The sequence below is a fragment of the Tauraco erythrolophus genome, chromosome 15 (assembly GCF_009769465.1).
Source record: "Tauraco erythrolophus isolate bTauEry1 chromosome 15, bTauEry1.pri, whole genome shotgun sequence".
NCBI lineage: Eukaryota > Metazoa > Chordata > Aves > Musophagiformes > Musophagidae > Tauraco > Tauraco erythrolophus.
This window is the reverse complement of record NC_141479.1, coordinates 11,835,934-11,861,542: the sequence shown is the minus strand read 5'-3', so window position 1 is coordinate 11,861,542 and position 25,609 is coordinate 11,835,934. Positions and strand designations below refer to the sequence as shown.

At 38.7% G+C, this 25,609-nt stretch overlaps 1 protein-coding gene across 1 annotated transcript in view; it reads left to right on the top strand.

The window, feature by feature from the left end:
* Window positions 1-25,609, top strand: part of PEPD (peptidase D) — a 143,810-nt gene that overhangs the window by 37,835 nt on the left and 80,366 nt on the right. The window contains 2 exon segments of the mRNA XM_086620892.1: window positions 3,063-3,138; window positions 4,569-4,615. Coding sequence (XP_086477018.1) covers window positions 3,063-3,138; window positions 4,569-4,615 — 123 coding nt within the window.

Genomic DNA, 25,609 nt, shown 5'->3' with positions numbered 1-25,609 from the left:
GTAAACACTTTGTCGATAACTGGGAACAAATACTTCTGGTGGTGTGATCAGGAATGGTGAATGCACTTAGAGAAGCAAACATTTGTGTATCTTTGAGGAAAGCACTGGTTTAGGAAAATGTAGTTATGCAAGTTTCAACCTCATAATTGCCTTAATTATGTGCTCTTGACCACTTGATTAATGGAAAATAGGTTGTGCATGAAATTTAGTATCCAGCCACTTAAAATGCCCAAACTTAATTTCAGGATCGAAATGATACTTGTTTATATTAATGCTTCTCTCTTCTGTTGGATGACTGACATGCACTAAAAGACCACCTACTCATATAGCAAGTGGAAATAAAAGCACAAAGCATATGTAAAAGAAGAGAATGAGGAAGAAGAAAAGTTTATGCACTGGTAAAATGAAAAAAAAAAAAAACAAAAACCACAACCTTATCCAGAAATTAAACAAAAGAAATTGAAAGTTATAGGTTAATTCTGACAGTAGGAGACTTGTGCTTCTATTCTAATTTGATTGCACTGAGTGGCTTGCCTGTTAATGTGCCAATGGCCTTACATGCTGTATCTGTACATTTTTGCAATTGTGTTAGCTGGAGCCTGGAAATTATTTGTTCTCATTAAAATATTAATGAATATGTGCGGAGTGTGTAACTTGTCCAAGAGCTGCTTTTAATAGAACATTGAAGTTCACATTCATCAACAAAGGTGGGACTTTCTTCCTAGCCATGTCGTGGAAGTGGAGGGCAAAACATCATGAAAACTGTGGACCACTCATCACCAGCGAGATTGCCTTGCAGTGCTAACCACAGTGCTTCACTAGCAACACTTTAAACCTGCCTAGAGAGAGTATTGCTTTTTACGTCACAAAACAGTGACAAGGTACTGGAATATGTGCCCTTCTGCTACTGAAATACACTAGTGGGAACTCCTTTGACACTGCCACTGCAGACAGCACAGGAGCCCACTGACTTTTTCTTTTTGGTGTCTGGTGGAGGGTGAAGTTGATGGTGCTCCCTGCACAATTGTACATCCTCCCTCTCTTCCTTACTAACGGTTGGCTAGTGATTTTTGTTGATCTCTGACTAAACGATTTCTGTAAAATGTTTCAGTGCTTGACCTTGTGTAAATGAAGATGATGCATTCCATAAAAAAAATCTGTCTGAGGCTGGCATGAATTTGTATATGCAAAAAGATACCTGAGAAATAAAGTAAATATCTTGACCCTGAAGCCTTATGACCTAGTCAAGTGAAATAGGTTCTAATACTATTTGCACTTGTAGCTGAGCAGTTACTAATTTGTATTACTAGCAGATTCCAATATAGAGATAGACATCTGAATTATGAAGCAACCTATTCTTCAGGCACTTGCAGATCAGGGATATGTATTGTATATTGAAAATAATATGAGGCACATCAAACAACAGATAAATTATCCTCCTAGCACATGCAGTCTTCCAAAGAACAGGATTAAAAAAATAAATACATCTGTAAGCCTTTGCTGCCTCATTCTAACATGAATATATTTGAGCTATTGTTCTTTATGTCTTGGCTGAAACGCAGAAACAGAAGTTCATTTCCTCAGCACAGTGAGCAGATTATACCATCCCAGTGTAATTTTTTCACCTCAGTGTGCATTTTAAAACCTTGCACTTCTCATTCTCAATGGGCATAATTATTATTTTGTGTCATATTTCAATTGACGAAGAACGTCAATCCATTCTGCTCTGCTGTGTTTCCATTTGTAAGAGCGTTTTGATTGATACCAGCCGTTTTACAGAGGTACCTTTACTCTTGCTGGAAAAGTTGTGTTTGAAGGGGAGTGGCTGCATAGCAATATGATTGCTGTCTGTGGGAAATGCTCTTATTGCACATCAGAGGCACTGATGGCTGAGAAACCTGTTTCTGGACTCATTAAAGTAAACTACAGTAGCAGAAATACAGTAAATAGTTTTCTACAGCAATGGGAGTAGGAGCATGTTATAATAAAGGGATGTCTTGGTGGCAGTTTCAAAATATAACAGTTATGGTACTTTGTAACTGCTGCAAGCTCTGGAGTGGAGCTGGAAAATACAATTTAAATATTTTCATGTAATTCAGTAGGTGTAGTTTTGTTCTTTGTAAACAGTAAGTATGTACTTCACACTTGCCCTTGTGGTGGGCATGAGAAATATTAAGAAATCAATATGTGTAGCAGTGAAAAGAGTAGGTGATTTTCAATAGAAGGTATGGAGCTATCTTTGCTTCCCCATTCATGTCACACTAAATAGCTGCTTTTATTTGAAATACATGGTATAAAGCAATGTAAGTAGATAAGAGTTTAGTGGTAAACTTTTAAAATGGGTTCAGAACAGAGTATCAAGGCTCATAAATAGACACAAATTCAGTATCTCATAAGGTGTGAAGAACAGGATGGGAGTTTTTTGAATTTGGTTTTGTTTTTCCTCCAGAAGCAGGTGAAAGAGAATGAGCATTATGTCTGTAATTACTACTGCTGTGGGTTTTGAATTTCATGTTTTGTGTTTTTGTAGTACCAAACAGAAATAGCATTTCCATCACACCCACCCACCCCTCCTTTTGAGGTATTGCAAATAGGTGGGAGTTGGGATTGTGCTAAATAGAAATTCTGGAGCTCTGGGAATTTCGTTATGTAAACTAGTTTCAAATTGTGTTTAAAAAGTAGATCAAGTCTGCTTGTAGAAATGTTCCTTTTTGAAGTAGTGTTTGAGCCATGACAAATGCAGAAATAAATTGCTTTTGTTCCTAATATACTGTAGAATCAGTTAAAAAATGTTGGTTGGACCACTTTTTTAGAGTATTAAAATAATGCAGGCTGATATTTGAAATACTTGTGACTCTCCTTTGTAAGATTGTTTTGCTAATGGTGAATCAATGCCAACAAAACTTTGCTGTCATGAATACTGTAATTACTCTTTGTTCTTGAGGTGTACTGGATCTGATTTTACCCTAAGTGATGTGTATTATTTTCAGGGTTTTTTTGTTTCGTATTCTTAAGCTGTGAAGTTCCAACCTAACCTGATATCTGTTCTGCTTTTCTTTAAGTCGTGTTATTAAGACAGACATGGAGTTGGAAGTTCTGCGCTACACCAATAAAATCTCCAGTGAAGCTCATAAAGAGGTAATGGATCCTTTACTGTTAATAATTTTTGCTCTTAGTGTAGCAGTGGTACTCAGAAAATGTTCCCAGCAACCCTGAATTGCTTAGTAATAAAATAACAGAAAGGCTGGATAGAAATAAGAGGATAATATCCCTCCTATTACAGCCCAGTAATATACCTTGCATTGTCCTTGAACTCACTGGTGCATTTGTGATGTGTGAGAAATGAAGTGTGGTTTTGGATAAGAGCTGGAGCCTCGGCAGAAGGTGACCTGCTTGCAATCTATCTGTCCTATCTGCACAAATACCTGTATAGTGATGAGAAAGAAGAGATCAAGATGATTATTCTTCTGGCCCATGTCAGTATGTGTGGCTCTGAAAAGTTTAACTAGCAGGTTGCTTTCTCCAGATCCTTACAAACGGAAGAAGTGTTTCCGTGCACAGTGGAGAATAGTGCAAGGATTCCTTAGTTGCTCCTTAGAGATGCATATGTACCCCGGTCCAGTGCTTCACCATGCTATTCTGTTGACATAGCAGCGTGGCAAAGACAAATCCAGGCTCTCAGCAAGGCTACTCAGGTTGGACTATACCAGTGGTGTCATATTACTATACTGGTATTGATGATGAAGTTAACTTGGGTGTCAGTCCTGTGCTCCCTATAGTGATGCAGAGATGCTGTGAGTTCTGAGCAATGATTGGAGGGAGCTTAGTTAAGAGTAGCTGGTAAGGTTACTGACTCAACTGCTGACTTTGCCCCTGCTCCACAAATTTCTGAACTGTGAAGTGTAATAATATTTAAAGTGAATATTGTAAAGTTCTAAAGTCATTTGCATTCATTCTTTTTGGAGCTTCATCATCCTTGAATAATCTTATCCCATCTGAGATAATTTCTTTCATAGAGCACCTACCTAGAACTTTTAGAAACAGAAAAAGACTAAAAAAGAAACAGGCAAAAGAATAAAACTGGTGCATGTTCTCTGCAAATCTGAGAACAAAAATCAGACTTATGGATTGTAAAACAGTGTTAACTCTCGTAGTTTTCTGTTGATTCAGATTGCACAGTATAAGAGAATCTCCCTTTGGTAGTATATTCCAGTTCACAGATTTATTTTGCCGGTGTTTCATAAAAGTAAACCAAAAGGACTTTCTGCCAAGTTCATTAGAGCTTTCAGAATTAAGCAGTGGTATTGTGATGAGCTGCACTTCATTAGGATATAGTTTGGTAATTAAACTTGCTTTATTGCTGGAGACTGCAGGCATTTATAAAGATTAATATGAATTTGATTTCTAATGCAATTTTAAAATGCATCTACTGATGTAAATTTAAATGAAGTACAGATGATATTTTTGTAATATAGGTTACTCTGGAGATACTCAGTCATAAGTCATCAATTTATAAATATGAGATTTCCTCCTGCTATGAATGTCCCATGTTAATATGTATCTTACAGGTAATGAAGGCAGTAAAAGCAGGTATGAAGGAATATGAGATGGAGAGGTAAGAGTTCTTTCAGTAATTGTAATAAAAAGAGAAAGTCTCTCTGTGGTAGGGGTAGAAGCAATAGCTGAGGCAAAGCAGTAGCATTGATTCAGTTGAGATTGAGAGCTCATTGCTGTTTGAAGACTGTTGTAAGCGTTATTTTATTATTTTGAGATGGTACTTCATCAGTTTCAAACATGTATTTGATGATGGTTTATTATTTTTTGTGATGGTTTAGTGTAGCATAATTCTCTTCCTGGAGTTTTAGTAATTTACAGAAGGTTTATGAAATAGCTGCTATTATTGTTTGAAGCCATCTAATAAAATGGTGTTTATGGATAAACATTGCCCTTATGCTTGTTATGCTTAGAAGACTGCATGTATGAGTGTTTAAGAACCTTATAAAAGTCTATGTTCAATTGCATTTTGCCTGCAATTACAAGTCGGCATTACCTGTACTTAGCCTGTACCAGGAGCTTATCTCACAAATGTAATGGATGTTGCTACAGCTGTTAAGAAATCAGTAAAAATACAGCATAAATCTCTTACATTGAAGAAAACATGCTGTACAGGCATATTTAGGAAGGACTGGCTGCTTGTAACTGCTACAGTAGTAATGTGTCTAGATACAAAGAAAGCATTGCCTCCTCTTAAATCAATATTTACGTTAGATCATCAACAGCCTGCCTTATAAAGCACGGTTTTGATCACCAAGTCCATTTATTTTTAGCTCACATACAGTATTATCAATTTTCAAAGTATTTGCATAATGATGAAATAGAAAATAGAAGTCATATCTCAGTTACTGTTGTTTCTTGACAGCAATTTTTCAAACATTAGTAAGCAGGCTAATTCGGTGCCTAGTAAGGGGAAAATAAAGTTACTTCAACACGTGTCATCAGGATTTCAAGTTAGCTCATAAAACAAATAATGCCCTTAAAACATGTGCAGTATGGAAAAACTAATGTTACATTTAAGGAATTTAGATTTCTACAGACCCTATAGGCTCATGCAGATAGGAACTGCCTATAATTTGACTGTGCTTCAAATTGCAGTTACATATACCACCAGGTAACAGGGAAAAAACGTATGTTGTATACATTCCCCCGTTAACTTTACTAATGCACCTTCTGTTTGGGTTCATTTTACTCGCTGCCCATGCTATACGTGCTGATAGTGAAATTTTGGCTCTGGAAGTCAATAGTAATCAAAAATTTCCATAGAGCAGAGTTTGTTCTCAAGTATATTTAAATGTCACGATCCTGACTGTTTGGTTTAAAAGCTGTGCAACAATTACATATATATATATACACTCTTCTGTAAGTTCATGAGGTATATTGCATTTTCACTCTAGGACTTTCACTCGTCCGTACACATCAACCTTTTGAAAAGATTATTTGTGTCTTTCAATTAAAAAAATAAATAAATTAGGTAACTGTCTGTTAAACCTATTTAAAGTTGCCTTCTGTTCTTCCACATGTCTTGGTAGATTACACTTCTTGAAAGAGTTTGAGGTTATTTCACTAATGAAGGAGGTCTTGGCAGACTAACTCTGTAGCGTCTCCCTCGGAGACTATAATTAGAATTTCAGTTTCTGTTGCTGGTGGAATTCATCCCTGCTCCGGTTTCTGTTCTCTTATTGCTTAGGGGTAAAGAGTCCTAAAAATGTAAACCTGTCATTTCCACACCTTGCTGGAATGAAATGTGTAGTTAAAATATTTAATAAATGAAGTTAGAGAACAGTCTAGGAAATCTCTACTCTGTACGCAGATAAACCCATTAATGTAGTCTAAGAGCAGCACCTTTCAAAGACCTAAAAGTAGGTCAAAAAATAAACAATTTTAATTGAAACATAGAGTTAATTATTATTTTTTTTGTCAACAAAAAAAATAATTACATTTTGCAGCTTTGGTACATCTGAAATCTAAGGGTGCAGAAAACCAAAACTTTTAGTCTATAGAGGTTTATCAAAAGCATTCACACTTGTACTTAAGTTTTTCATTTTCTGATGTTTCTAGGACTTCCACTCCCTTTGTGAAAGCTTTCTGAATTGTGTGGCCCTCTTCCCCAGGTGCATTTGCAGTTCCCATTGATGGCCATGAAACTGAATTTTTGAAATGAATAGAGATCTCTCTTGAAATAATAAACCTCCCTTCATGTTGTTTTACTTCATTCATTGACGTTGTGTATACCATGTGTGGGTTTGGGTACAAAGTTGGTCTGACTCTGTCTGCTAGGAAGAATAATGGCAGAGATTCCAAAAGCAATTAAAATTTTCCATTACTACATGTAGGATCTAAGCATTGCCTTTTCATTGTTCATTCAGTTAAGCAGCCTTCCCACAAAAAATGAGTTGGTTTACTTCTCCTGTGTCATCAGTAAGAACATGTTAAAATGCTGTAGGAAATGTATTTAAGAGTCAACAGTATATCAAGCTAGTTAGATTTCTAGGGTTGGGATTATTCTGAGAAGTAATTTGAAGGAAATTAAATTATGAAGAAATTTCTAGACAAAATAATATCTTTAATTTTGAGGATTGAAAGCTAGCTTCAGAAGTGTACTGTAAGTACTTGTTATGAGTAAGGTCCACTGGTAATTGATATTGAACCAGTAATGTGTTAATGCTGAGATGTACGAAAAATGAATGCATTTAACTGCAAGTCCAATCAGCCCTGACTTCATTTTTTGGTTTGATATTATTTAACTTTAATATGTGGTCAGTTGACTTTAAGGAGACAGCCAAGGCAATTATCTACAAACAGTAATCTGCAGCATGTGTAATTGCATGTAAAGTTATTTTGGTAGGTCAGATTGTGGATTTTCTCTGAAGTAGTTTGTTTAGTATTTATGCTTATCTCATGTTTAATTAATCTTCTTAATTAAAGGCTTTTAATTATGAAACTATTCTGTAGTGAATATATTGTTATAATACAACAAAACGATAAAAGAAATCTCTTCAGCCTGAGAAGTATGAAAAAAATCTGTGGTTTCAGCTGAGTTGTTTTAAGTGAGTATATATAAACAAAATGATTTTGTGTGTATATATAGATATATACATACACACTGAAAGTACTAATTAGGACCTACAATCATCTGTTTCAGGGTGCTCTAAAGCACTGGAAATATCTTCTCTAGATCAGTGTTTATCAGTTTCTAGAGTGTTGCCTATTCATCTGCTTAGTATTTGCCAAATGAGTTTTGAATCTTCAGTGCGTTTTCTCATTTGTTGCCTTTTTGGTTAAAGAGAACAATTTTAAGACCGGAATGGCTACTTGGCATTATTGATTCGATTGGGGAATGAGATGAAAATGTATGCTATAGCAACAGAAGAGCAACATGCTACATACACAGTCTTGGACACGTAGCTATTGCACACATTAGCCTGGTTTTGTGGGGGTTCATCCTGTTCTTATTAGCACCGAAGACCCTGTGATAAGAGTGTGTGCGCAGTCCTGAATTCATCAGATGGTAATGTAGTCACCATGGCCTTGATGATGCTGGGCAGCACTAAGCCAGGCCTAAAGGCTCGTTGCCTTGTCTAAGATCTCCCTAGAGTATTTGACGATTTCGGAACCCTGTGCAACTCCTGAACACAGGAGCACCTTAGTGTCACTATGCAAATAACTGTGATCCCAGTACCTAGGATCCAAAAACTTGGATCCTGATCCTGTAGAGTGGGCTCTTTTAAAACAAAGGAGCAATTAGCTAGTGCAAAGGGCAGGTGGTGTGCTGTGTGGCGTCAGGTGTGGGTAACAGTACTTTGCATGTTGTTTCTGCCGGTAAAAGCAGCAAAGTAAAAAGAATCTGACCATACGTGCTTAGAGGATGTGTGATCCTGTAGCTCTTGGGCACTGCTCTGGCAGTGTTGGTTTTATTTTTGGCTTGCTAAAGGAAGCTGCTTCATCTCTGCATGTCTGCTTTCCTCTCTGTAAGGTTTGCCTGCATTTCCTTCTAATGACTTTAAATGTTTTGATGCTAAGGTTGCTACAAGTGATGGAGAGCAAAATATCTTCCATACGGTCTCGCAGCAGCCGGTTACCACCAGTCAGCTGGAGAGAGGTTCCTGGGTGTGACACTGGTTCTCCAGATGCTGTTGTAGAAGGAGGAGTTGGAGTTTATTCAGAGCACGTGCCAGCCAGGTCAAGAGCTTGTTGCCCATCTGTACAGGTGTCCCCTCTGCGTATAATGTGGTGGATCTTTTGGGTCTGTACAACCATGAAAATAAATGTGGTCATTTTGTAGTAGTTAATACTGAACTTAAACTCCGCTCTGCTGTAACAGCAACAATTTAAAGAAGAAAATGGCAAGAAGTCAGCTACAGAGGTTTTTCCTCCTTGGTTTACGATGCTTGCCGACTATTTTTACACATTGCCTCTCTTACCAGCCGAGGCTGATACGAGTTCTTTATCCCTATTCTTTTTTGTGCTGTCCCTGATTCCGAAGCAGAGCTTAGACTCTGAGATGAGTTGCTGTCATATCAATGTTAAATTTCACTATCTGTGGAAGTCTGAGAGTGTTCTCATGGATTATGGCTCTCATCTTTCATTTATCTCTCTCTCCTCTGCTCCAGTGGAACAAACTGAAAATAAAACATACATGTTATTTAACTAAAAAAGAGAAACTAGCCAGAATGATTTTATTTTCCTTCGGGTATTTCCTTTTAGTGAAATGCTGATTATTTTAGCTAATCAGGATTTGCCACTTACTGTCTCCTGATAGATTTTGCTCTTTAAATGTTCTTGAGAAAGTCACTGACTTCTGCAGCAAATAATCTTTAAAAATATTTCTATTTTTTTCATGATCCAGTTTTTGTATTTAGAATTTCAGCTCCAACATACCCTTTGTAAGTCCTTCACGTAAGCCTGTGTGGATAGTAAACAAGAATGCCCATTGCAGCTGACAAAAATACACGGGTGAGTTTTTTACAGTTGCTTTTTGACATGAAAATGGTGTTGAATTGTGCCAAGGTCCTCACTGGTATTTGTGTATAGGATTTATTTTTATTAAACAAGGGACCAGCTCCCCCTTAATCTCAAACAGCATGTCAGTCTGGTTAGTTACTGAAATGTGATTTTCTTTTCCTTTAATTTTTTTTAAACAGTTGGTAGCGTTTTGTAGCTTGAAAATGGCTTGTCTGCCTTGTTTCCCAAAGCTGCCTCACAATTAAAGGTGATGGGTTTTTAAGTGTAGGCTTCTGCTATCAAAAGACTGGATTTAAAACTTTAAAATACATGAAAACACCTGAAAGAGAGGAGGAAGGTGGCCTTTCACCACAGTTAGAAAAAAAAAATCCACTCGTTTTTCCTTTGTTTCCGCACACCTGCGTGGTAGGACTGGTGTACGTGTCTGCCTGCTGTCTGGGTGGCATTTTGGTTCTGAGACAATCCTGTGCCCAGTATTACTTATTTGCCTTTATATCTAGTTCTGGTAGAAGGGTCAAAGGAAGAAATGGATCAGCAGCAATTTCTGTGTTTAACAAAACGTCCGCACAGCACAGCAGCCCAGGAGCTTCTGTTCAACAGGGACGTACTGGGGCCGGCGGGGAAGCGACTAGCTGAGCCAGTCCTCTGTACCCGTGCTGGGGGAGCGCCTGGTGGGACACAGCAGCTCAGGGTCACCCAGAGCTTCCTAAAAACGGTGGCACAAAATGACCCACAGTGGTCCAGGGCCAGGTAGGCAGCTTAGTGCAGCTTCCACAGCACATGTCAGTAGCTGCTAATTGCTTAGGTTGAATGAGCCATTGAATCTCAGGTGCCCAGTGCCCAGAGGGAATCAGATGTGATATCTGCTGGGAAGAGCAACTGGATTCAGAGAGACTTCCTGCAGCCCTCCCCTCCTGCCTACCTTCTCTCAGGTACAGCTGGTCCTTTGATGTTTTAAATTAGGCTGTCTCTGTTGATTTCCTAATCCAGCTGTATTAAGATTGTAAATAGTCTTAAATAAATATGAATTTAAAATTGGTTTAGAAAACCCCTGAGCATTGTTCCTCTTTTGTGACACACAGAGGCAGAAATGCATGTGTACACGCACTCCACTCGGCAGAAATGGGGGTGAGGATTAACTCCTGAGCGTGGAGACCTCCTGTCTCAGCACCTCATCTGCTTTCAGAGAAGTGCTTCTCTGTGGTCAATCCACTTTGAGAGGTTCCAGCTGCCCCAGCCCAAACACATACCCGTTTCCAGTTGCCCTGCTCTCCCTCTCTCCCCAGCTGAGAGGAGAAATAGAAATGTGGGGGGCAGAAACCTTCTGAGGAGGGGAATGTGGGGCCACTGGAACCTCTGAGACACAATTTGCCTGAACTGGTGGTCTGTGTGGTCACAGTGGTTGGCGGTGGATTCTGCTGGTGCGAGGGAGCGGAACAGTTCTAGTAACCTCTCAGTATTTTCCCTTTGCAGGAGGTCATGTGGCAAGCTCATATGCTCTCTCTTTCGGTAAAGGACAGCTTGGTTCACCTCCTGGATGTCACTTTAATTAGCTCTTTGTGTAGAAGAGTGCTGTTTAATTGCACAGGTCTCTTTTGTGACTTGTGCTTGAAGTTCCACATAATTGGGTTTTATCTTCTACAAAAAATTATGGAATCGGACCTTGTGCGAACTTTAAAATAAACCCTTCTATCAGCCCACAGATACCAAAGAACAATTACCATGCTGGTATTAGAAAGTGGTTCCCTTCCAAAAGAGATCTATGGAAGGATGTATGCGACGTGGATACCTACAGAACTGGGCTTGCTTGCTTAGCAAGATAGAACCCAACTTTAAAAGCGGTGTCGTTTTATGTCCTTAAAGGGTTGTTATCTAGTTAGTGCTGTGATAATTCGTAGTTACCCTTTTATTATCTTTTTGGAAATCAAAAACTAGCCACAATTTTATTTAAATTTTGAATCTGATTGAAAATTACAAGCAATGTTAATTTCTGTGGGTGTTGTGTAGAGTGAGTATTACTTTTATTTATATTAAGGAGAGAAAAAGCTTTCTTCTCAAATTAGCAATGATCTCAGTTTTTACTGAATCTAGTATGGCGTTGAGATAGTGAACTAATTAGCATTACTAATGACAAGCTAAGATTGGAGATATGTAAAATGGAACTCATTGTAAAAGGCAGCAGGCTGAACTGATTATTATTTGCTGTGGATTTTGTTCATGCTTGTTCAGACAAGTCAAAAGTAAAGATTCTACCATATGTGAGGCTCTATCTGCATTGTGAGCTTTAGTTCAATATTTTTTGCTAATTACTGTCAAAGCAGAGAGAGCAGAATTTTGTGTTTGTTGGCACTCATCTTTTGGTAACCAGAATTGCTACGTGATCATGCTCAGAGACTAGAAGCTCAGCTTGAAGGAAAAGGGTGAGAATACCCAGATTGTCCATTAATAACATGATGTTGCACGCTGACCTTCTGAAAAATCAAAACCATTTTATACAGAAGAAAAGAAAATGAGCAGGTTCTGTTCATTGCTGCTGGCATGCCCCTGGCATAAATTTTTTCCAAATTGATTCTTAGAGCATCCTCATCACCATAGTGTGCAAGTGCCGCCTTGCAGCTTATTAAAAAGCGTTTCTAACATTTATCCTGATGGGCTTTTTTTTGTTTGTTTGATTTTTGTTTGGTTTTCTGTTGCATCATCTCACTAGGGGAAGAATTGTGCAGAACCATGTACTATTTTTGCAGGTGGCAGGTTTTTTTAGCATACCCATTATCAGCAGTATTGAAAAATACAAGGTCAGGATTATAATTACAGGATGATACGTGATAGTCTTTTTTTCATTTGATTCTCTAGCAAAGAAGCTTGATCTCATTCGCAGAATGTTGTGTTGCTCTCAAGCAATTTTTTTGACCTGGATCTTGGTTGTGTGGTTTTAAGTGTTGTTCGGAGATGGTAGGCTTAGGTCACTTGATGCTTATTAAGGTCTGAGATTTCAAACAGTAACTGAAAAAAAAAAAGTATATGGGAAGTCAATGAAGGCAGCAAAGGTCACAGCTGCAAGTGGTTGCCTGCAGTGAGAGGTGCAAGAGTACTGGAGTTTGCTTCACGTTGGAGTTTTTCTGCCTAACTATGCTGCGTTTCTGCTATCCGAGCAGCGTTGAAGACAGTGTAACTAAGGTTGAGTCATGTAACAGGGCAAAATAGACTTGAATTGCCAGGCAGAAGTGGTGGAAAGTGAACTCTAAGTGAAACTTAGGATTTTGGAGGAACCTGAATCATATTAGACAGCAGAGGTGATGTTTCTGCTAAAAGGAATTTGCCCCTGTTGGGAACTCCTCAAAACCCAACATAATTTCTGGGTTGCCTGGTTATTGCTTTCAACAGCTCTTCCTGAGTAGATCAAATTGGGCCTTGAGGCAGTCTTGGGAAGTGAGGAATACGAAGAGCTTTGCTGACAACTAACTATGTGTCTTTCGATTAATCTACTCAAACCTGTATATTTAAAAGAACCAATGAGATATGTGATATTTGAAGGCTCCACAAGTTAATCTATTAGTATAGGATACAGTTGCCATCACTTCTCACTTGGTACAATCCTCTTGTAAAATGTCATATTTTTCAGGAGTATTGGACTGGATTTCTGCTGCTTTCTTATTTCAGAATAAACCTGTTATGTCCTCTTAGTCAGCACTGCCATTCAGGCAGAGGTGGACAGGCATTCTTATGTCTCTGGTTAGCAGATAATTTGTAAAAATTGTGTGAAGTTATTTGGGTGCAAGGTGTACCTGTAAATTGCAAATCTTAGGATTATATGAAGTTTAGGATGCTAGATGTGCTTTATTGTCTTTTGCCTATTTAATCTCTAGATTCGCTCTGAAATTGAAGGTTTGTTACTGGGTGTAGTACCTTACATTGGATCAGCTCTCCAGGATAAATTTTTCTTTATTGTGTGTTTGAAGGAGGAGAACGACGTCTGTGACCAATGGGGTGTTTGGTTTGGAAATGGCAACAGCATTCAGGAGTTGGCTTCACAGTCCTGCAAGATTTGGGGAGATTTCAGAGATGTTTGTGTTGAGGGAAGAGTCACCTGATTTAGATCAGAAATTCCATCTTTGTGAGAAGGAAGTTAGTATCCTCTGGCAAGAAGTCATTTAACTGAGGAGCATTGTGGCCAGCACTGTTTCTCTTGTTGTTGCGGATCAAAGAGGCTTGTGTCCATAAGCCCTTCCTAGAGGGTCTAGAGTTTGTTTGGGTCAGGTGAGTATGTTGTTTGTTTGAGGCCAGTGAGGCAAAGTGGTCTCTGTTACTTGAAAGAGTCCCTGAATGGGTGTTGTAACTTCTTTCTGGTGGTTTTCTGTAGTACTTTATGCTTCGTTTTCATATTGGTTCTAGCACTTGGGATGAGTGTAGTGATTTTACCACCTACAGTTGGCCCTTGGAGCTAGATCTGGCATCTTTAGGAAGATTGCTAAACTGCCGCTCTCTGGGCCCCTAGTGCTGTTTAGAGTAAGTGTTGAAAATGAATGTGTTCTTACGTTTCAGCCCATCAGTCTGCATTAGCTTCTGATTTCCACTGTTGGTGTTTGGTCTTTCTGTCCTCTTCAGCCAGCTCAGGTGCTGGAAAGCAAACTTTGCTCTGGGGAAAAAGTAGCGGCACTTGCAGAGATGGTGTGTGAGCTTGAGGCCAGTGAATGGATCAGTGGGACCCTGAGAACAGAGTATGGCTTGTTTGCAGCCAAGCTTGGGGATATGCAGATTTTGTGACCTGCTTACAGAGCACCTGTGTGGTCATTTGTTTGGCCCCTGCATTAAGAAAGGAGTGTTGAAATGTTCCCAGGAATTGGAGAAGGTGTCGTGGGTAGGTGTAGTTGCGAAACATGCCTGCATCTTCCTGCACTGGATGGAGTGCTGCATCCTCAGCTTCACTTCCCAGGAAAATTCTGACTTCTACAGCTGCCTAAACCTGGTTCAGACATTGTCATCACAAGTTGAGTGTTATAATCTTTTATCATCCTTAAGGCAGTGGGTTTACATATGCCATATAACAAATTATTGCATTATTCTCTAAGAATAGTTCAAGTATTCAAAAAAGTGTTGAGGGGAAATTAAGTTCTATATCGGGACCCCAACCTCCTCCTAACCTAAGCCCTTACTGCACTTCTGCTTACTCTATATTGTTGAACAGAAATTCAAACTTCAAATATTAAATTTGAAACTGAAAGGAAGATTATGAAGCATTGATGATTATGTCGGCATTCTGTGTCACTGAATAGCACTTGTGTGTTATATGCTATGTGGGTGGCTGTGTATTTGCTAAGAAGCATAACTGAAGATGAAAGTTTAATTATTTCTTCAAGGCAAATCCTCTCTCCCATGGACTTAAACTTGCATAAGAAAAATGAAAATTCATAAGGAGTGTAAAAATTGGCTATAATTAAAAACCATTTATTTTTACCCTATTTATTCTTCTGAATAATAAAATTTCCCCATGGGTTTTTGGAACATATGTGGAATAATTACACTGTAGAAGTGGTGCTTTAGTTCAGCTTCTAGAGCTAGGGCAAACACTGTGATTATGCTGCAAGCTTAAGTCTAGGTTTTATAGAAAATCTCATTCAAGGCTCTGTTGCCGTCAAGTGCAAAAAACTGTGACCTATGGATTGGTCCCTGTGGGAGCAATTACACTTTGCAGAGATTTTTTTTTCCAGCACTGAATATTATAAATGTCAGAAAAAAGTTTAACCCTCAGTGCCTCTAAAAGAATGTTTCCATACCTGCTGGCAAGAATATAAATTTTTAGCTTGTATTTGCAAGCATTTTATGTTTAAGCCAGGATTTTTTTTCAAAACCTGTCTTTATAAACAACTCAGAAGTAACAATACTGTATTTTAGTTATACTCTGCATGCCTTGGTGAAGACAAAACAGGGGCTGAAGCTGCCTGATGCTTCTTAATGCAGTGCTGCGCCCAAGCCGCCCGTGATGGGATCCTTGCACATTGGGTGCAGTGTGAATTGATGATTAAAACCTCTCGTCTACTGGTGGCAGAGGGGGGAGAATGTGGAGTGAGCGTGGGGTTGCTTAGGAACACGGGTTGCTATCTGATATTCAGTATGCATGAGTGAAATGTTTTGGTGAACAAGAATAAAATGCTCATCTTCCAACCATTGTTCTGTGGAAGACAGAGGGTAGAATCCGGGATAAATTCCCAGAAGCTGATGCTTGCCTTCAGGGGAATCTGCTTCCTTTTGAAGAGGTGCAACGTGTGCATTTTCACTTCCTTAATTCTGGCATTTGTTTGTTTAAGTCTTATCAATCAAAGCATGTGCATTATTCCTAGCAGAAATTAAAATAATATTTGTCTGTTACTTAAAATAGCAGATCCAAACCCAGCAGATTTCCTGCCCCCACCCCTCTCTATTTTCTCACATATCTTCTTCAGTGCTGAGCACGATTTGATCATTAACTGTGATAAAACTGTGATGAAACGGATAGAACTCGTGTTCAAAGGCTTTTGCAAAGTGAAAGTAGTCATGAGATGTGAAGAGGGATGTTTTGCTGCCTGTCTCTGGAAAGTTCAAGTCTGAGATGACCAGAAACACCTTTCACTCACTGTAACACTGCACTGAGGCATAAAGACAAATTGATCCTAAATATACCAACCCTAGGACAGGAAGAGTCACCTTCATTTGTACTTTTTTTTTTTCAGTTAGTGATTCGTATTTATTACATCGTTCAGTACTTCTCTAAATTTAAAATATTGATGATACTCAAAATAGTCTCAGGCAACATTAAGTGAAGAGCTTCTGTTTTTGAGAAATTAAGAGAGGACGTTGCAAGTGAAAAATGGTTAAGTTTTTTCTATTGGGCTCATGCTAAAGGATGCAGATTGGTTTGTGTGGGCAGACACAAGTGATACATTAGCTACTGTGTAGAACTTCCAGTGAAGTTTGTCAATTTTTTTTTCTTTATTTTGAGGAAAAGTATGTTAGGTTTTAGTGCAGTTATGCTTAGCATGCATAATTGTATGAAGAAGTAATTTTAAAAGATCTTGTGAGACCTTTCATCAGTTAAAAAGTTTATTCCAAAATGTTATGACAAACATCTAAAAGTTTATTCCTAAATATTAAAGAGAAATGCACTTGCCTGAGATTACGTATCATGTTACAGAGCTCAGGTGAGATGGCCAGTTCTTACATGGAGCTCCGTAACCTCCTGTAGGTTATCCTGCTTGCTCTACACAAAATGTAGTGCTTCTCTACAGGCACCCTGGCTGTACCTACCTCTGTGGGATTGATCCCTGCATGTTATTTTTAGCTAAATTACTTTGCTGCTTGCTAGGTGCAATCATTCCTTCAGTGTTCAGTCTATACATTTTATCTTGCTCCACTTTCCCCTCCTGTTCAGTGGGGTGACACAGAGGGGAAGGGTAGGGTTGTGCTCTCTTGCCACTGCTTTGATTCTTCAAAGACAGCTTGGAAAAATCAATGGGAGTAAGCATGTGTAGGTGGACACTGTTCAGGTATCTTGCTTTTGACTGTTTGAGACTAATGTTGTGTTTTATGGGTTTGTACTGGGCCAGGTTGCTTGGATGTGTTGGTGGGGCTGAGTGGGGAGTGTGTAGGGTGCTAGTGGGACCAGTTCAAGTACGGGGTCCTGCTCCTTCATGCCAGCCAGTGCTCTGCACTAAGTTCATGTTGATGGTCTGCTGGTGGCCTCGCATTGGTCCTTAACACTTGGATGGAGTTTGGGGCTCCAGGCTTCTGACTTACAGCTACAAATTATGGCAAATCACAACTGTCACCATTGTCACTCCAAATAAATGTCAGATCATTACCAAGTGCATTACCACTGCTTCCACACCTGCTAATTAGTCCTCTGCTAGTGTGCAGTACCCCTTACCACACAAGCCCCCAGACCCCAGAGATGTGCTCAAAATCCTACAGGTACCTTCTCTTGCATTCAGTCCACTTCTCAAAGCTGGCAGTGTTGAAGACCTGGCTTAAAGTATTTGCTTTTATCTAGAAAGAACCTGAGTGAAGGACTGAGTGCTCTTGCCTACCGAAGGACTGGAAGAGAAGTGGGTTGGTTGAGCAGTGCAGCACTGGAAAGAAGAGGCTTGATCTTTCCTGGTATTTTAGAGATTAAAAACTCTAGAAAATAGAGCTTTCCATGCCATCTTTCATAGAATCATAGAATGGTTAGGGCTGGAAGGGACCTTCAAAGGTCATCTAGTCCAACCCCCCTGCAAGGAACAGGGATATCTCCAACTAGATCAGGTTGCTCAGGGCCTCATCCAACCTGGCCTTGAACGTCTCCAGGGATGGAGCATCCACCACCTCTCTGGGCAACCTGTTCCAGTGTTCTACAACTCTCATGGTAAAAATTTTTTTCCTAATATCCAACCTGAATCTACCTCCCTCTCATACATCAGGAAGAAATTTAGAAGCTGATAGGAATGAGCAGGAAGCATATATCTTTTTACGTATTTTTCCTTGCTGGGAGATAACTTTTACAGTGGCAACAGTAGTTTTAAATCTTTGTTTTCTGGGGGAAAAAAAAGTGCATTACTTCCTTTATTTTTCAGATGGAGCATGGGCCATGACAGCTGGGCATGTTGGTCTACACCAGTAGACCATGCACTCCATTGTCTTTAACTCTGAGTCACTCCTAGTTGGTTTTACATATATTTTTCTTTTTTTTTTTAACCTGAACAAGTATTTTGAATCCATGAATCATTTATCTTAGTGATTCTCTTTCCAACTGGAAGCAGACGGAAATTCATCAAGCTGCTGAAACGGGATCTGGGAAAAAAATGCATATCAGCTGCCATGATAGGTAGTGCGCTTGTAGACGTTGCCGGTGGCCTCGAGATCAAACAGCAGAGAAATAGCTTCACAGTAAGCCCAGGAAATTCTAACTAGGTAATGAGTAGTGGCTTTCTTTTGATTTACAGCATGCCTTTACAATCAATCTATAAAGCTTTGAAGAGAAAAAAATAAACCTCTAAGGGAAAGGGAAGGGCCATACAATTAGTTGTTACTGTCTGCTTACTTGTATTCTCCAATTCCAAGAGAGTGTGCTGAAAATGGATGATAGCGTGCAAAAATCTCAGCTATTGGCCAATTCCTTTGTAGATTCAAGCTGAGATATGGTTCATCATGCTGGTTCTTGGAGAATATTCAGTTTCATCTTAGCTATAGATTATGTGTAGACAGGTGTAGTTGGAGGATTTGACAAGGGTTGCATGTGTGATGTGACTTTCAGCTCTTGTATATCAGATTCCTGCTCTGATCTCCTGTACTTTCATCTCCGATACGTGTCTTTCATTAGAGAACCGGATTGTGAAGTAGATGTGATAGCTAGCAGAATACTTCAGAACCACATGCAGCAGTATTTTTTTACTCAACTAAATTACTACAGTTCAGAAAACTTACTCAGGAATATTGCACTGGAATTTGGATTTAGAAATGCAGTTTGTAATTGTCAAGGCACCATTTGGTTGAGACTGCTCGGTCGTTAATTTGTTTGAAGTTGACACTTGAGTTGAAAGACTAATAGCTGCCTTGGTGCATTGCTTGATTTTAAATCTAATCTGTTACAGAGTTTGGGTGTGCTGCAACTGTGGATGCAGTTTGTCATTTTTACAGCCGGGGGGCAATACTATTGTTTGGGGACCTGGGGGTTTACTGTTCACATTCGCAGGCGCTTTTTTTGGTACATTAGTAAAACCTAGACCTAATGAAGAGCTGATCTTTCTGATCTTAAAGTTTTAATATGTGTATTATAGCAGTTGTTTCCACTGTTCAGAACAATTTATTTACTATTAAAATCTAGAAAACTTGTGTTTTCATCATCTGAAAAATGGAAAGAATTGTTCAAAAGTACAGGTTTAATTCCTGTCGCGTGCAGAGTGCGGTCAGTGTTGTTGTTCCTATATTAACATAAAGTCAGGGGTTTTAGTGCATGTGACAGACTCTTCTGATGTGACTTTTAACAAGAATTTGTGGGGATTTTTTTGAAATGGGGCTACTAACTTGCATATATGATCTTAATTTCCAAAATTAATAATTTGCAAACTGAGGTAAGGTTTTCATTCATAGTAACAATAGGAAATAGTGTTAATTCCTCATCATATTTCAAATTAATTATGTTTTAAAAATAGTAGAATAATTTTTCTCAATTCATATAGAAATATTAATTTCAATGTAAATGATGGTATAGGCATAAATGAAAATGTTTCCTCACCCCAATACTACAAAGCTACTGCTTCATTAGAAAGCTAATTTTTTTCTGGTCTCTCAGCTTCTAATGTTTCCCCAGTCTTGCTCCTGCTTTACTCTATAATGATTTATGCTGGCAACAGTCAGCGGACAATTTTTTTTTGTTGTTGGGGTTTTTCTGCCCCCAGTGCTTTCTTGTCTGCACCGATTCATTATTTCAGTATCAGGAATATTTAAAACTTAGAGCGTAAACTGTGAAATATTTGGTGCACTATCTTTTACATAGTTAATAGATGTACTGGATCCCCAAAGTATAAATCAAATTATGTAGCCTATTACGCTTTACATAGAAGAAACAAAATATGAAATATTTTACAATGCAGAAAATGCATGTGAATCAAAATTTTGTTGTTCCTAAGGGATACAATTTTGACAATTTTATGAGATTGCAATTTATTTGTAGAGTGAGTTGGCACATGGTTTTGATAAAAGTAATGCTCACATAGCATACTGCTAACAAGAATACTTTTTTAAAGCCACTAGTCTTGCTGATTTGTATTGTTATAACTTAAACTCCCTGGAAGTGTGCTTCTCTGAGTTACACTTTTAAACCCTGCATGGTAATGCTGGTCTGAGTGTGAATAACATAAGCTTTCAATCTGTGCCAAGGAACATTTTTAAGCAGTAATGAAAAAAAGAAAGCTGTTAGGAATTGGGAGGGGGAAAAAAAGAGAGTTGTATTTTTTCCAATACAGACTTGATCTTATGCAAAAGACTTGGCAAAAAAGGTTGGCCTTGAAACTCTCATGCTACCTCTTGCTGTGAAAGAGTGGTCTGATGTGACTGTCCAAACAGGACTGTTGATAGGAATGAAATTTCCTTGAACAAATACTTCAAACTGTTGTCTTGCAAGATATTCCCCTAAAAATACAGGTTAAATCGTATTGCACAGTGGACTGAATATATGTCACCTAAAATTCAAAATACGGCTTTTTACATGCATGCTACATGCTGCTGTTTTTCTGAATGGGATGCATAGAAAAGGTAACACAAATTCTGTACCAACCACAATTGTGTTTCCGACCACTGACGCGGAGTTTGAAGCAGAGAGCAGAGCTCTGGTGAGGCTCCTGTGCACATGTATTGGCAAAGAATCATGGCTGAAACTATACCTTCTCTTGCTTTCCAGACCTGTAATGGCATTAGACATCAGTTCAAATTTCCAGCTTCATTTTTAACGTCTCTGTTTTCTTATCTTATTTCTTTGAAATGGCTTAAAAATACTTGGCTGGCAGCCATTTCTGAAGTGTCTGTGGAGACACGCTACTTCAGAAGAACCAGCCTAATAACTGGTATTTATTCTTTAAAATTTATTTCTTACTCTTCTTTCCCTTTTTGCTGTTTAAATTATACCAGAGAGCTATTGTCCCACTATTTGGGATATATGGGATATATGTTTCATAGAAATATTGTGGAGAGATTATAACAGGCAGTAATGAACCTGTGAGAGAATAGTTCAGAAAATCATGGTAAAAGGAATTTGTTAAAAAAATGATTTATGAAGTAGAGAAGCTGAAAAAAAATTGAGATTATTGTAGAAATTAAAAATGCCTAAGGTCAGAGAATGTTGCTTGTTGTCAGCCTGATCTTTTGTTTGTTCCTGTTCAATATTTTGTCTTTCTAAAAGTGTGAAGTGATGACAATCTGTTATTGCAGGGAGAATTTAAGACCTCTTAAGAGCTGAAAACCAATGATTTTTGAATAGTTAAATTCGGAAAGAAATGGAGTTATCAGGTCTTTTTCCAAGACATGGGTACTTGGCACAGAGCTTGCTCTACTTAATACTGCAAAGTGCAGAAAGATTCAGGAGGACTTTCTGCAGATATATGGGCTGTTAAAACCTTTGATAATGAGGGTTTATACCAGTTGGGTGGAAAGAGACCAAAAGGAATACTGTTATTTTTTGAATAGCACTAGTTGGCCTTCATTACTGGTGAAGTTATTAGAAATACTTATCATGGAAAGTCTGAAAGATGTGATATAATGAGACAGGCTGCATGGGTGAAAGAAGAATGAAGTTCAAGTAATCTAGCTAGGTTATATGTATGTTTAAAATATTATTTGTATGTATGTCAGTTTATAGGGGGTGTACATGCGCACACACACAAACACACCTCTCTAATATTTAAAATTACTTTAAGTAAGCCCTGATGGATCTTGATGTCTTAGAGGCTTTAACAGCTTTGGGAGTTGTCGTTACAGGTATGAAAGGCATCTCTCAAAAGGCTGTTGGACAGGCAGTGCCCTGTGGGGTTATTAGCAGCTTCTCAAGATTCTTGCAATCCCAATCCCACAGCCACAATCTCGGGGAGAGAAGATATGTGAACTTTGGCAAATTTTTCTCGGCAAGACCCATTATTCCCCATTTATCTCTCCTGATTTACATGCAAGAGGCTGGCAGAGGACTGTTGAGCAAACTCTTCAACATCTGTATCTGCAGAAGAGAGAAGGGAAACACCAGCGAGTCTGGCCATCGCCACAGTACTTCACTCCTACCCAAGGGTTTGTTACACATGACTGCAGCCTGCAAAAAACGTTTGTGTGCCATATACAGCCTGTGAACACTGGGTTGTTTCTTGCAGCACTGCTGAGGACCACTGAAATGAGAAGAACTGAGCAGCAGATCCTAGATTTCAGTATAAGTAAATACAAGTGGGAAGGGTATATTGCTGGAAAATGCCTCAGCAGCACACAAAGATTTAGTGGGGGTTTAGTGTGTAGTTCTGATCCCTCGTCATAGAAGTCTAGGCAATATAAAAACCAGTATCTGTAATCGCATTCAAAGGTCTTGATTTTCAGAGTAATTAAAGAAAGCAAATGTTGCTCTAAGTCAACGTGCAGGATTATGAAGAGACTGTTGAAAGATAGAGAAGTCCAAAGGTGTTAGGGAAGAGGAATGCTTATAATGCTACTAAACCTAATAGCAAGTACAAGAAAATACAAACATGATCATTATCCAACCAAGACTATACACAGACTAATTTTACATGAACTGGCTGTTGTTGGAAAAGTTCAATGTAGAGTAAATCAGGAAGTTATAAAAACAAAACCAGATTCCTCATGGTTACAGGATTTCTGGGAAAGGAGAGTGAGAAGTGGGAAGCAAAAGGAGAGCATTTTACTTTTGAGAGCGTGAGAAGCTACTAGGATTTCATGACGATGGTAAGACGTTATTTGTTTGCTTTTTTGTTTGTTTGTTCCTCCTTTTTATTCAAAGAAGATTCAAAGAAAGGTAGTGGTTTGGTAGTTGTCGACAGCAAAGTCCAAAGTTATATATGGCTTATATAATTATCTTTATTCTGAATAAAAATAGGTAGCTCATGAAGTATAGTATGCTTTATCTTTTTGCAACACGGAAGTTGTATCAGATCAATTTTCTGTGAAGTCTAGTGGTATTCTCACTTAAAGGATTTGTTGTGCTTAGAACCCTTAGTAAATGAATTACGTATTGGCCTAAATGTATGATTTCCTCTGAGGCTAAAGGTTGCTGTTGTCTGGGTGGGAGTGCATCAAAGCATCGCTAAGGGCCAGTGTAACTGCATAGCCTCGTGAAGGCTTGTCCCCCTCTACATCCTGTGATATGAAAATATTTTTTTTTAACATTATTAATACAGATAATTCATCAATGTGGGTAGATGAACTTCCCCTGCACGACAGTTGTCATATGAGAACAGAACAGAAAACTAGAATTATAATAAATGCTCATCTAATAGCAGCAGTCAAGAAATCTGCCAGCTGAGATGCCACCAACTTGACTAGCTGGGACAAGGATCAGCCTATCCAGAGGCTAAGGCTTGTCCAGAAGTTAAAAATGTGTTTCCATACTGAGCTCTGCCAGCAGATGCTAAACAAGTCTCTTTGACCATCTTATGGTTGTCCTTTCATTATTTCTCTTTGCTGTGGAGGCAGAGCAGAAGCTCCAGTTCTCCACACAGTACCTGTAACAGCAAATGGCCAACCTCAGCTGGGTCTCTTGCTCCCCTGTGATAATACTCAAATGTGCTCCAAACGCCACCCGTAAGGTCCACTTCCCTTTCAAATGCAATATACAGCTTCTGCGGTTACGTGGAAGTATATTAAGGTCGAATTTCAGTTTTCTATTAAGCTAATCAGATTTGCTTTTATTACAAGGGGATTTTGCTGTTGTTAGTCATTAAGAGGTGAAATAAAAGCGGAATACAACTCACAAAATTACTAATTAAAGGAGTGGTAGGCTTATTTTTGAAGATTCTTAACACAGTGAATATAAGGAGAAAAGTAAAACTGTTGGTAAATGATGGTGTAGGAACATGAGCCTGGGTAGTCTCTAAATTCCAGTTCACCCTAGTGCAGTAATTGCTGCAAGTACTGAAAGTAACTGGAATAAGTAGGTGAAACTTTTTTATTCTTCCCCGAAAGCATGGAGTATTTGTAAAGCAGTTTTGCAAGGCCATGTAGAAAACTCACTCGAGAAACATGATAAAATGTATCATGAAAATAGTAGTACAAAGAAGAAATACTAGGGTTTTTTTTTAGCTGCGGGTGAACTTCTTGGTCTTGTTTTGAATAGCTGTGATCAAGAAGATGAAAATCTGAATGATTGAAACGATAACTTGTAGCAATTTAAAGAGCTTTTATTGCATTGATTGTTTTGTAGGAAAGTAAACAAAATAGTTGAAGAACTGCAGTTTATTTCCATATTGTGTGCATCCTAACAAAAGTGTCTGGTTTTGGTTGTGATTATTAGAAATTCAAGAAGAGAAATTAAAAAATCTGTGTTCTTCCCACAGAGTCGCCGCAATTGTTAAATGTTATCCTTAAGCTTCTCCTTTCCCTTTTTTTCTAATGAAGACTGGTAGCCATAATTCAGTTCACTTGCCTGGAGGAGCTGCGCTTTCCCAAAGGCAGGCACAGGCCGTGTTGGGAGCTGGCAAGCTCACCTGGTGCACAAGAAGCTGCAAGTGAAATGGATTCATCTGTTTTCGTTATCCAAGCTAACAGGGAATTAAAAGTAAGGCTAGAGAGCGAAAAATATGTTGGATTCCTTTCAGCTTAGATTATCAAAGGGGCTGCTGCTAATGGAAGGCAAGACATTGGTTTCAATTTTCAAAAATGCTGTGGTCCCACCTCCATAATGCTTTTTCAGTAGAATTTAAGCTTTTGAAGGCTGGATTTTTAAAGGCAACTGTATCTTTTTGGATAGAGTATGAATGAGTGCTTTAGTATTTCGGGGGTACAGGCTTAAATTTCCAAGAGAGTTAGAGGCTTTCTGAAATGACCTTGTATCTTCTCAGATAGTCTTGATTTAAAAGCCTTACTAATAATCTGCGAGGGGCATAAAGAGATGCTTCTGTTGAAAAGGAATGGCAGAAGTTTGTGCAATCTGCTTGCTGCCCTCTTCCCTAGTACCACATTCAAGAAACTGGTGAGCAGCAGAGTAGGTTCACCACACAGGTCACCGATTTGATGGAGTGAGCGTGGGGCAGCTCAGAGGAAAAGGCAGGTCCCCAGGAAGAACCACTCTGCCTCTTGTCCCAGGAAGGATTCTGGCACTAGGAGAATGCTGCGTAAAGTGGTCTCTCTTAAGTTCATTGAGGTAATTAGCATAAAAGCATGAAATGCTTGAGGAAAAGTAATTTTCCCATTGTTTGTTCTATTACGAATACTGCAGTGCTGCAGAATACAAACCTGGAGCTTCAGAGAGCAATAAGGGGGACTTTGAACATATTAATAATAAAGAAGAAACAGCATCTTTTCTGTGTTTGCTTGAGACCTTCTCCAATAGCTGTTTGGGTTAGGTTTATTTGGGTTTACAGTCCTTTTCAATTTT